We start from the raw sequence: 11054 nt of genomic DNA, 5'->3' as shown, positions 1-11054 counted from the left end.
CCCCGCTGCTGTCCTGCCCCCACCCTGGCTGGGAACAGGCACAAGGGGGACAGCAGACCTTGCCTCGCTCCTACAGCCTCCTCTATCTACACCTGCCCTCCCCAAACCTGGTCTGGGGACCTGGGTTCCAAAGACAACAGAGAACGTTAGGTCTCAGCTGCATCTCCCCCTCCCAGGCTGGTACTCTGCGGGCCTTCCAGCTCCAACCACACGGCATGGGACAGGTGACAGGGGGCCCAACTGCCACCCCACCAGGGCCCTGCCCTGACCTTCAGAGACTAGGCTGGAGCTCAGTAGGCAGCACGTGGAGAGGGTGGGAGAAGAAGCAAGTGTGTGTGTGTGTGTGTGTGTGTGTGTGTGTGTGTGTGTAGCCTGGGTGCGTCACCGTCACTGGGAATGTAGACGAGTCTGACTCAGTGGGAACATCCGGCATGAAAGGAAGAGAGAGCACAGTGGCATTTCCAAGCAGGATGGGAACTATGGGTGGTAGAGACTGGCCGTGGGGTCAGGGTTGCTGCTCCAAGGCCTGGAAAGAGGCTAAGCGTGGTGGGGAGGGGGGAGGGGAGGGGAGACAGGAAGGGGTAGTTCAAGGGGAGCAGAGGTTGGACCTCTGACTGCCTGGGCTGGTCTGGGTAGGAGAGAGGGCAGCAGGGCTTTCTGCTCTGGAGACAGAAGGGGACAAGTCATGCATGGAATTAGAGAAATAGGCCTGGTCAATCAGGGATGAGGGGAAATGCAGGGACTTCCGACCTGCCCTTCAGGGCCTGGAGGTTGGGCATCTGTTACTACTGAACCAGACCCCAGGTGCTCCTGATACGGAGAGACCACCCCTGCTCCCAGAGGCACTAAGGGTGGGATTGCCAGGCAAGCTGCTACCCTGGGCAGAGACAGCGGCCTCAGATGCACCGGGAAGATCTGGGGAGAGACTTTCCCAGGAAACGTTGCTTCCTTTCTCGGGATCAGAGAGGCTGAAAGGGCCATCCCTGGAGAGCAAGGCCAGGAAAGGCCCAAGTTAGGAGCCAAGGAGGAAGGCTGTTGGCCAGCCCTGAGCTGTGGCAGCGCAGACCCTGAGGGATGCTCCCCACACCAAGGGGTAACCTGGACAGCTGAGCGTCCCAGGAGTAACTGTACTTGAAAATACAGGGAAGGGCTTCCCCGGTGGTGCAGTGGTTAAGAATCTGCCTGCTAATGCAGGGGACACGGGTTCGAGCCTTGGTCCGGCAAGATCCCCCATGCTGCGGAGCAACTAAGCCTGTGCGCCACAACTACTGAGCCTGAGCTCTAGAGCCCGCGAGCCACGACTACTGAAGCCCGTGTACCTAGAGCCCGTGTTCCGCGACAAAAGAAGCCACCGCAATGAGAAGTCTGTGCACAACAAAGAAGAGTAGCCCCCGCTCACCACCAACTAGAGAAAGCCGCGCGCAGCAACAAAGAGCCAACACAGCCAAAAATAAAAAATAGATGAAATAAATAAATATTAAAAAAAAAATATATATATATATAAAGAGAATACAGGGAAGACAATGTTGAACCTAAAGGAATGAATGACAAATGGTGTTATTTTAGGTATGTGGTAGTACTTGGTGGCCTAGGGGAGGGGAGCTTCTTAATCCCTTCGAATTACTTAAACCAGAATTGATGGGGAGAGTGAGGGGACAGGGGATGCTCATTTGAGTTGGGCCCCTTGGACCAGGGAGCACAATGGGCTGGGCTATAGGTCTTTCTCTACTAATGAGAGGGCCAGAGGGCTACTTGGCTGCCCATCTGTCTGCAGGCAGGCCCAGGCTGGGGTCCCACTGGAGCATAGGGCCCCCTGTGTAGACTCAACCCTCCAGGGAGAAGTCCCTGCCAGTCCGTCTGGGGATGCCGGGGCAGGGCAGGGAGAGGTGCTGGGCAGGGCCAGCTGGCTGCCGGGGCCCTGATCCTCGCCCTCTGAGGGTGGATGGTGAGGGCGGTGGCCACTGTGTTCCTGGCCGGGAGCCCAGAGGAGTCTTTTGTAATCACAACATGATCTCGTGTGCTGGGCGGTGAAGCCGGCAGGGAGAGGCCAGCAGAGGCCCGGCTCCGGTGGCTCCAGCTTCCCTCCTGCTCTGGCTCCCCCAGGGCTGCTCTGGAAATCTCTCGGTGCCTGCTGTTGCCATGCGCTCGGCTGTGAGTGGCACCTTGCCTTTGGCGGGGGGCTTCTTGGGGCTGGGACATCAGGCGGCCACACTCTGGGGGCAGCTGGGGGCAGCTGGGCCTGGGAGGAAGAGGGCCGTGCCTATGCCGGTGGGGGGCTGGGCAGGGGCATCAGCCACGACGGGGTCCCTGCAGCCGGAGAAGGAGGGACTCGGGGATCTCGGTGCTGAGGCAGTGTGCGCCGGGGGGGCTCCCCGGCTGGGCCTGCCCTCGGAGCTGGCTCTTTCCTGCCCCGACTGACCGTCGGCAGCTCAGGGCCTGGAGAGGCCGGGCCCGTGGGAGTGGCTCTTTCCCACAGGCTGGGCACAGTTTTGGGGTGTGGGGTCCAGGGCCTGGGAGCTGAGGACAGAGCAGGGGCCTCTCTTTTCACCATGATTCTTGGCCTGGGAGCCAAACAGCACCCCCCTCGACCTCCTGAATACCCTGGCAACTTCCCAGTCACGGCAGGTTCCGCTGCCAGAGCCATTTATAACTCCCATTCCAGGCTCTGCTCTGCAGTGGAGCTCCCAGGAGAGCTGGGGGGAGGGGCAGCCACTGCTGGGAGCTGCAGGCCTGGGTATGAGGCCCCGGCCTGAGCCTCAGAGGTGGCAGGAAGATGGGCACAGAGGCCAGAGGGGTGGGGCTGGGGGGCCTTCCATGGGCCATCTCCCCACGTGACCCTCGCTCTGGGTCTGGAGTCTGCTCCTTGGGTGGTAAGAGTATGGTAGAGTGGGCGAATGTGAAAGTCGAGGAGCTGGTAAGGGATGGGCCCAGCAGTCAGGAGCTTGGGCCCCCTGGCCTCTGCAGGGGCCTCATGGGGCCGAGTCCCCAATGAGCAGGCAGGAGGAGAAGGATGCAGAGCTGGACAGGAGGATCGTTGCCCTTCGCAAGAAGAACCAGGCCTTACTGCTCAGGTACCAGGTGAGTGGGCTGTGATGGGCCGGGAGGACTGACTGGGTTGGCACTCCCTGTCCGATCTGCAGACCCTGAATAGTTGTCTCTCCCTGCAGGCTCTGGGCCTGGGACCAGGGTTAGGTTGGGTGCGTTCCATCTCAGGGGCTCTGTGAGGGTCCTGGGGACTCTGTGATGTAGTGCCTCTGCCCCCTGGTGTCCCACTGGTGTCTCTCTGTGTAGGCCTGTCGACATCTGTGTCTCTGTGCACTTGGGGGGCCATGGCCTGTGCTGACTCCGGGCCCTCCCACAGGAGATCCAGGAAGACCGTCGGCAGGCGGAGCAGGCGGGCATGGCTGGGACCACGCCGGAGCTCCTCCGTCCTGACGGCCTCACTGTCACCATCAGCCAGGTTCCTGGAGTAAGACCCACCCGGCAGACAGGGTGGGGTGGCAAGGAGGTGGAGGCCCAGCCCGTGCCAGGGGAGCACAGCTGCCCCCGCTCCTCTGCTTCTCCCGCTTACATTCTGGGGCATACCTACCAGCTCCCAACCTCATGCAGCCCAGGCCACTGCTGGCCCCCATACCCAAAGAGCCACAGCTGAAAGGTGACCAGATAGAAGCCTCTTCATGCCCTTTTCCAGCCCCAGAGCTCTGCACCCGTACCCCCAAGCACAGGCCGCTCGTAAACCCCAAACCCCAGGGGCACAGAGACGTTGGGGCTGAATGCCAGCAACAGCGTCTGGGGGACAGAGCCTCATTGTCTGAGTGCTTTGGATTTCCCAGCTCAGAGATGATGGGCCACTGTGGAGTCTTGGGCCCCTGGGTGGCCCCAGGCCCGGATAACCTAATGCCACTGGTATGTGAACGCCTCGCAGCGTCAGCTCCTCTGTGGGCATTCCAGGGAGGGCCAGGGCTGGAACCCAGCCTGGGGAACCACCCAAAGGGCCCAAGCCCCAGCTTCTGTCCAGTGCTGTCTATGTGGCGTAACGGCACGGCCCCTCATTCTGCAGGGGAAGCGGGTGGTCAGCCGGAACTGGGCAAGGAGCGCCCTTGGACCTGGAGCAGCCAATGAGATGCTTGAGGATGAGGAGGCAGAGGCCCACGCGGGCGCCTTCCGCTTGGGGGAGCGGGTGGAGCTGGCTGTGATCATGGAAAACAAAGCCGAGGTGAGCAGTGCTGGTGGGGGGAGCCGGGTGCCAGGGAGGCAGCCTCTTCTTCTCTGGCTCTGCCACACTGCCCATCCGCACCTTCCCCAGGCCAAGCGGATCGTAAGTGAGAAGCCCACCAGAGCAAGGAGCCAGGGGGCAGAAGGGTCACCTGGAGGGGACTTGGGCCAGAGCTCCTCCCTGCAGATGGCCATCGGCTCAGATCCTGCCCGGAAGGTAGCTCTTCAAGAGGGGCTGGGGAGATGAATGTGGTGGTTCCCTTTCGGGGGAGGCATAGAAGCTGAGTCACATATGTCCCCCTTTGCGAGGACGTGGCCCAGGCAGGACCTGCAAGAATTTCCCACTCCTTCCTTTCTCTGGCCAGTCTCCACGTTGGGTGGGTCTTGCAGTGAGAGACAGTGTAAGCCAGAGGTGTGACCTAGCCCCTTACCCTACCTGGACATCTGGTAGCAAGCTGGGGGGGGGGGGGGTCTGGAGGTCTGTCGGGAGGGTGTAAGAGACTGGCCATGTGCCAGGTGTGACCTCTAGGTGGCAGCAGCCCCTAGTCTCGGCTCTCGCTCACAGCCGCTGGGTGCCTCTCCACCCTGCCTGCACCTGACCACACACCCCAGCGACAACTCTGTGGATAGATGCTGTTATTATCCCCATTTTACAGATGAGGAAATGACACACAGCTCTCTTAAGTAACTTGCCCCAAAGACACCGCTAACGCGTGGACGGAAACCGTGCCTATAGCAAACAACATGTTAGAGATGGAATGGATCTAATTTTTTTGGTGGGGCGACCTCAAGGCCTTGAGACAGGAAGGGGTTAGTAGATTCTGGATCCCCTTTCCAAGCTCAGGGCTCTTTCTGTTTCGACCCCGTGGTGCTTTGTGTCTTCTCCCTGCAGGGTGTCCGGGAGCCCCAGAGTCCAGGCCTGGTCCCAGGCCCAGCTCCCCGCCGGCCAGTGGGGGGGCCCCCGGAGGTGGGCTGGGACTACGCCCAGTGGAAGCAGGAGCGAGAGCAGATCGACCTGGCTCGCCTGGCGCGGCACAGAGACGCACAGGGTGACTGGCGCCGCCCGTGGGACCTGGACAAGGCCAAGCCCACGTGGGTGGCAGGGCTGGGCCTCCTGCTGGGTCGACATGCTTGTGGGGCTGAGTTGGGCTAACTGTGGGTATCTCTTGGAGGGCTGCTGGGACCCTCCCCAGGGTGGTGAGGCTCTGCCTGCCCCTCTGTTCGGACCCTGGGCTCAGGGTTGTGTGTGGGCACTGCGTTTCCCACCTTTCTCGGGCCCACCCTCTCCATGCTGTCCTTGGTTCCGTGGCTGGGCTTGGGGCTGGGACTGGGGCAGGAGGTGTCAGCCCACCGGCAGCCTTGTAGCCTCTGTGCTCCCTGCCAGCAGCCCACCTGACTCCCTCTCTCTGCAACGCAGGCCACAGGACTCCAGCAAGCCTTGGGAAGAGGGCCCGGCCAGGGTGGGCAGCACGAGGGGTGAGCCAACACCCACCCTTCCTGGATTTTTTCACCCCTTGCCCCCGCTTCCTCTCTGTTCCCTGTCTCTTGGTTTGCCACTTATTTTCAGAGCTGGAAGGAAGCATGGAAGGACATCTTCCTTCCTCTCCCTCCCTATCAGAGGAGGGCACCACTCCCCATCCTCCGAACCCACAGCCCCTGTCCTGGATTCTGACCCCAGAAGGTCTGGGGAGAAGGGCTCACCAGGAAGTCAGCGCTGGAGTCCTTTTGAGGTGTTGGTCCCTTGTGGGCGGCAGCTGCCCCTCGCCTGTTATTGGAACAGAACTCTGCGTCGCTGGCCCCTCATTTTACACACAAGGGAGCTCGAGGCTGGAGAGGCTCTGCCGGTCACCTAGTCAGGAGTGACACAGCGAGCGCAGGGACGCAGCTCCCCTGACCCCCAGGCCAGGGCTCTTTTTTGGGAGCCAGAACACTCACAGCTGGCGGCTTCCTGGTCCCGAAAGAACTGATGTTCCTGCTTTGGGTCTTTTGTGACGCCCACCCTTTCCCCACTTCCTTTTTCCACTTAGGCCCCAGGGGCCACCGAAAGCTACAGCCCCCACCGTTTCCCCCTGATGGCAAAGGTGAGTTGGGACAGGAGGAGGAGCAGGTCCCATGGGCTGGTGGAGGAGCTGGGCTGCTATGGACCTCTTCTCTCTTGATTTGTGGACCATCTCTTGCAGGCGGTACTACTCGGGGTGGGCAAGCCAGCAGACCTTTGGTGGCGCTGGCCACGCACAGCAAAGCTCGGGGGACAGAGAGGCTGACTGGCAGGGCCCGCAGGTAACATGTGGCAGGGAGCAAAATCGAGGGAGGCATCAGGGCTCCCTGATTTCCTGGCCCTCCCCTGCCCCTGGGAGGTCAGGCCCAGCACTGGCCCAGGTGCCTGCTCCAGACCCCGGGGCCTCTGCCTCTTGGCTGACTGCTGCCTTGTGGCAGGTTAATGAGATGCGGGGAGAGGCCATCAGCAAAGGCAGCAGCAGCAGCGAGAGCCTGGTGTCCAGGGAGGCTGGTGGTAATTACAGCAGTTACCTCCCCTGGGAAGTCAGGCGCGCCTTTCCCAGGCAGCGCAGGCCAGGACACGCACGGAGTCCCCACAGAACTCAAGGTGCTGCAGGCTTGGCCATAAACAGCAGTTGGGGACTTGCAACGGGGCTACGGTGGGCGGTGTTCAGAGGAAGTGGCTGGGTTTGGGGAGGAAGGTTGGGCTGGAAGGGAAGCATCCTGGAGCCTCGTTCTGGCTCTGAGGTTCCTCTGAGACCCTTGGGCTCTCGCTCCTCCCTGGAGGACATGGGCTGCTGGCTATGGAGCAGGTGACGTGAAGTGGGATGGGTAGTAGTGGGGCCTGCCATGTTCTGTGTTTCTGCAGGTGGGAAATGAAGGGAGGCAAGGAGGAGCTGGAGAGCCAGGAGGTGGGTACTTGGGCCTAGGATGTGGCGGGCTAGGGGCATGAGCCCTGAATTCACCAACCAGCAGAGCCGACCTCTTGTTGTCAGGGAAGCTCAAGCACCAGAAGGACTCCAGATGAGAAGGAACATGCACAAACTCCGAGCAGGATGGAGCCGGGCGGACCCATGAGTGTCCCAGCAACCAGCCCAGCTCCAGCATCAGCATCACCAGAGGAGCCAAAAGGGGAGTCAGGAGCTTCGACAGCCAGTCCTGAGCCTGGCTCTCCACGAAACACGGACTTGCTTCCCCTTGACCTCTCTCTAGGATGTGCCAGTAGCCCTGGGCCTGGGGAGGGCATGTGTGCGCTCAGTCCAAGGCCTGGGACCCAGGAGAGCCCTGTGTCCTGGCTGGAGGGTCACGAGCAGCCCCTGGGGTGGACCGAGCCCCAGGCTGAGCCAGAAGCCCAGACTTGTTCTGGGCCCCCAAAAGAGGCAGGGCCCCTGGAACCCAGAGAAGACAGGCCTGGCAAGGCTGGGGCCCAGCAGGTCCTGGCACCTCGAAGCAGACCCCCCAGAGGAGGCAGCCAAAGGGCAAGGGGCGCAGGAGGTATGAGGCGCAGGACAGGGGGTCCTGCCCCTGCAAGAAGATGCTGAGCAAAGCTCTCGGGGGCAGGGGGCCGGGCTGGGGAGGGGAGGAGGGAAGACACCGTCAAAAATCTTTGAGCTCTGGACACGCGCTGGCTGGCGGCTGTGGCAGCCTGGCCGAGCGGTTTGGCAGACTCTCCAGTGGGGTGACACTGTGAAGGCAACGAACCAACCCCTGCACCTCACGGGCACCCCCCCCCCGTGCACGTGTGTGCTCTCACCTGCAGGTAGAGCCCCTGGCGTATCCCCACGCCACACCTGGTCTGTGAGGCTGGCAAGCCCTGCCCCAAGCCTACTGCTGCCCAGGCCACAAGCTCCCTGACCGTGGCGAGATGACAAGGCTTGGAAGCACTCAGCACCTGGCTCTCCTGGCTCCCATCACCCCCAGGGCCTGGCCTGCCTCTCCGGCTGCCGGCTCCTGGCTCCTCAGGTACAGACAGCCTCAGCAGCTGGCATGGCCAGCCCAGGCTCGGGCCCTTTCCTACACCCCTGCCTCGCATCCAGGTGAATCACAGTCCAACACTCACAGGATGGCCAACCTGGGGATCTCACAATCAGCTGGCGGCCTCCTGCCTTTCTCTGGGCCTCAGCCTCCTGGAAGAGGAGGCTGAGGCCCAGAGAAAGGGAGGCCACAGCCAGCAGGGACAGAGCTGGGGACAGAAGAGTAGAGCTCAGGTCTCTGTGAAAGGAAGGGTCTCTGGAGAGTCTCTGAAATGGGGCGGTGCGGGGGGAGGAAGGAGGGGCCAGCTTCCTCTCCCCACAGCAGGCGCAGAAGCCCGCCGTCAGGGACCTCGTCCCCCACCCCCAGGTCAGACATGGAGTGAGCCCTGAACGGGGGCAGAGGGAGCCTGCCACCCAGGGCCGTTTCCTGCCATCTCCAGCTTCCTCCTCCCACCGCCTCCCTGCCCAGTGTCATGCCAGAGCAAGGTCTCAGGCAGTGACCCAAGAGGCAGAGAAACAGCGACTCCAGCTATGTATGACATCAGGACTTGTCTTTCCTACTTAGTCTCCTTTCCCGTCCCTCCCCTGAGGCCCACGTCTCCGCACAAGCTGTGGCTTCCTCTCAATTCAACAAACATTTCCTGAGCACCCACTACCAGCAATGCAGCTGGTGGGCGACGGTGACTTTGCCAGCAAGAGGGAGGGAAGAAACCCCTGCATCTGGCAGACCCAGGCTGCGCAGCAGGAGCCGTCCTTGGCTGTAGGTGCCCGACAGGGGCTGGGGATGGTAGTAGGAGCCCAGAGGGAACCATCCCGCCGCTGCTCGCAAAGGCAGGCACGTCCCCCTTTCTCATCGTGTGTACCCTTTGCTCCCAGTCCCCTGCTAGGATCTCCCCACGTGGCTCGGCCATGGCTGTTCCTCTCTGCTGAGGGTCCTGGGCCTCACCAGCCTCTCTGGGCTCTCTAGGGAGTGCCCGGATCATCCCCAGCATCTCTCCACTGTCAGTGAGGCCTAAACTGTGGCTCAACTGTGTGAAGGCTGGGCTTCCTCACTGGCTCTTGCTCCGCTCTCCACCCCCTCTATTGAGGAAGCATGAGGAGGGGGTGTCTTTTTGGCAGATCAGATTGTTTAGAGCAGTGCCTCTCCTACATTAAGGTGCAGAGTAATGCAGATTCTAACTCGGGAGGTCTGGGCTGGGCCCGGGAACTTGCATTTCTACTAGGCTCCGAGTGCCGCCTCTGCTGCTGCTTCCTGGACCACAGTGTGAGAGTAAGGGTTTGGACTAGAGTGTATGGAGGGCTAGGGGCAAGGACAGACTCTAGACTCTAAGGGCTGGCCGCTGGCTCTGTAGGGGATGGAGGCAGGCTGCCCCTGCCCGGTGGGGGCTTCCTGGCCTCAGAGTTGGGTGGGACACTGGCGCACTGGGTAGATGCTTGAGAGTGGGTGGTGTCAACTTCCTGTAGTGGGGAGTGAGAAAGCTGGTTGGGAACGGGATGAGGTGAAGGGGGTTGGAAGAGGTGAGGACTGATCAGAGGAATTTTGGAAAGGCTTGGGAACATTCTGTGCCTGAGGGAAGAAGACCCCTGTGAGATATGAAAAGGCAAGGGTGAAAGAGTCCAAGCTCAAGCTTTCCTTTTGCCTTCCAGTCACATGTGCGTGGCTTTGGAACATGGCACTGGCTCTGCAACTCACGACTCCCAAAGGATGGAGCTGGGGTAGAGCAGGTTCGGGCAGCCTCGAATTCAGATGTCTCCCAAATAATTGTGATCCAGAATTTGAATTCTAAGATTCACAAACTTCCCCCAGCCCCCAGTGCCCCCAAGTGTACAGATGTGCCTTCATTAAAGGGTCCGTGCCAAGGCATGTTTGACTATGGGATGGGGATGTAGAACTTGGGCAGAGCTCTGGTTGAGGCCTCACAGCAAGACCTAAGCAGGAGAGGAAGCCGGACAAAAGGGCTATGGAGAAATAGGGCTTCTCTCCCTTCTGGATGTTAGGAGAAAGGGATGTCATGGGAATGAGTCACTAGGGCTTGGAGAGAATGGAGTCTGGCACAGGACGTCTTCACTGCAGGAGGACTGTAGTGCAAGGCAAGCGTCACCGAACTTTTCTCAAAAAAGGGGAGCCCTTCTTCAGGAGCAATGAACCAGCAGCTCTGGGGGCCACCCCTCCTGCTCTAGGATGGAACCAGCTAAGGAACAGGAGGGAAGCGTAGACATCCCTCCACAAAGCTCGGGACCATGGAAGGCTGCTCTGTTTCCTTCTGGCTCCTTTGGTTAAAGGCCTGGCTGAGAGCCGTCTTCTTGGATTCCCTGCTCCTCTCCAACCAACAGACAAGACTGCTCCTCAAAGGTGGGAAGTTCTTCATGGGACGCGGCTTCAGGAGCCCAGGCACAGAGCTGGAGGAACTGACAAGGGAGAGTGCAGTGGGTAGTAGGGAGCCAGCAGGGAGATGACAGCTTTACCTAAGGCCTCAAAACAAGGAGGGCAGAAGAGGTGGAAAGCATCTCTGTCCTGGCCCATATCCCCTTACAGGGGGGAGCAGCAGACCACATTGTGTAACCACATTGTGTGATAGGCAGCATGGTTGAGGGGAACAAACATGGGCCTTGGAATCTGAGAGACTGAATCCGAATCCTAGGTCTGCCACCTGCTAGCTGGATGACTCTGGTCAATTTTAACATCTAAAAGCCTCAGTTTTCTTGCCTGCAAAATGGAGCTAGTAATACCTATGATGAAGGGTTGTTAAGAAGAAGATGAGAATATGCAAAATATACCTGGCACACCATAGGCACTCTATTCACAGGAGCACACAGAAGGCACTCAGTAAATATCTGTCAAATAAATAAAGTAGCTATTTGTTGTGA

The 11054-nt window shown here is 60.3% G+C and overlaps 1 protein-coding gene across 2 annotated transcripts; it reads left to right on the top strand.

Moving 5' to 3' along the window:
• Nucleotides 1–2012: 2012 nt before the first annotated feature.
• CCDC9B (coiled-coil domain containing 9B) lies at nucleotides 2013–11054 on the top strand. 2 transcript variants are annotated; one of them, XM_082648213.1, is made up of 11 exons: nucleotides 2013–2151; nucleotides 2965–3078; nucleotides 3362–3508; nucleotides 4061–4216; nucleotides 4307–4432; nucleotides 5108–5307; nucleotides 5633–5691; nucleotides 6243–6296; nucleotides 6396–6495; nucleotides 7082–7124; nucleotides 7209–11054. In XM_082648213.1, exons 1-11 carry the CDS (start codon nucleotides 2140–2142, stop codon nucleotides 7752–7754), a joined length of 1557 nt encoding a protein of 518 aa, XP_082504339.1. In that variant the 5' UTR covers nucleotides 2013–2139; the 3' UTR covers nucleotides 7755–11054. The 2 variants fall into 2 exon arrangements, with proteins under 2 accessions (XP_082504339.1, XP_082504338.1); XM_082648212.1 differs by lacking the exons at nucleotides 2013–2151; nucleotides 2965–3078; nucleotides 3362–3508 and adding an exon at nucleotides 3515–3906.

This window comes from Grampus griseus, assembly GCF_964374135.1.
Source record: "Grampus griseus genome assembly, chromosome: 2".
In the NCBI taxonomy this organism is placed as follows: domain Eukaryota; kingdom Metazoa; phylum Chordata; class Mammalia; order Artiodactyla; family Delphinidae; genus Grampus; species Grampus griseus.
The sequence above is the reverse complement of the archived record's forward strand: the minus strand, read 5'-3'. Positions and strand labels throughout refer to the sequence as shown.

What these genes read in the sequence shown, in the direction of transcription:
- CCDC9B (XM_082648212.1), top strand. Translation starts at nt 3,604, where the DNA reads ATGCAGCCCAGGCCACTGCTGGCCCCCATACCCAAAGAGCCACAGCTG. An exon ending in TCATGGAAAACAAAGCCGAG is followed by an intron (nt 4,217 to 4,306) that starts GTGAGCAGTGCT and finishes CACCTTCCCCAG; the next exon opens with GCCAAGCGGATCGTAAGTGA. An exon ending in GTTTCCCCCTGATGGCAAAG is followed by an intron (nt 6,297 to 6,395) that starts GTGAGTTGGGAC and finishes CATCTCTTGCAG; the next exon opens with GCGGTACTACTCGGGGTGGG.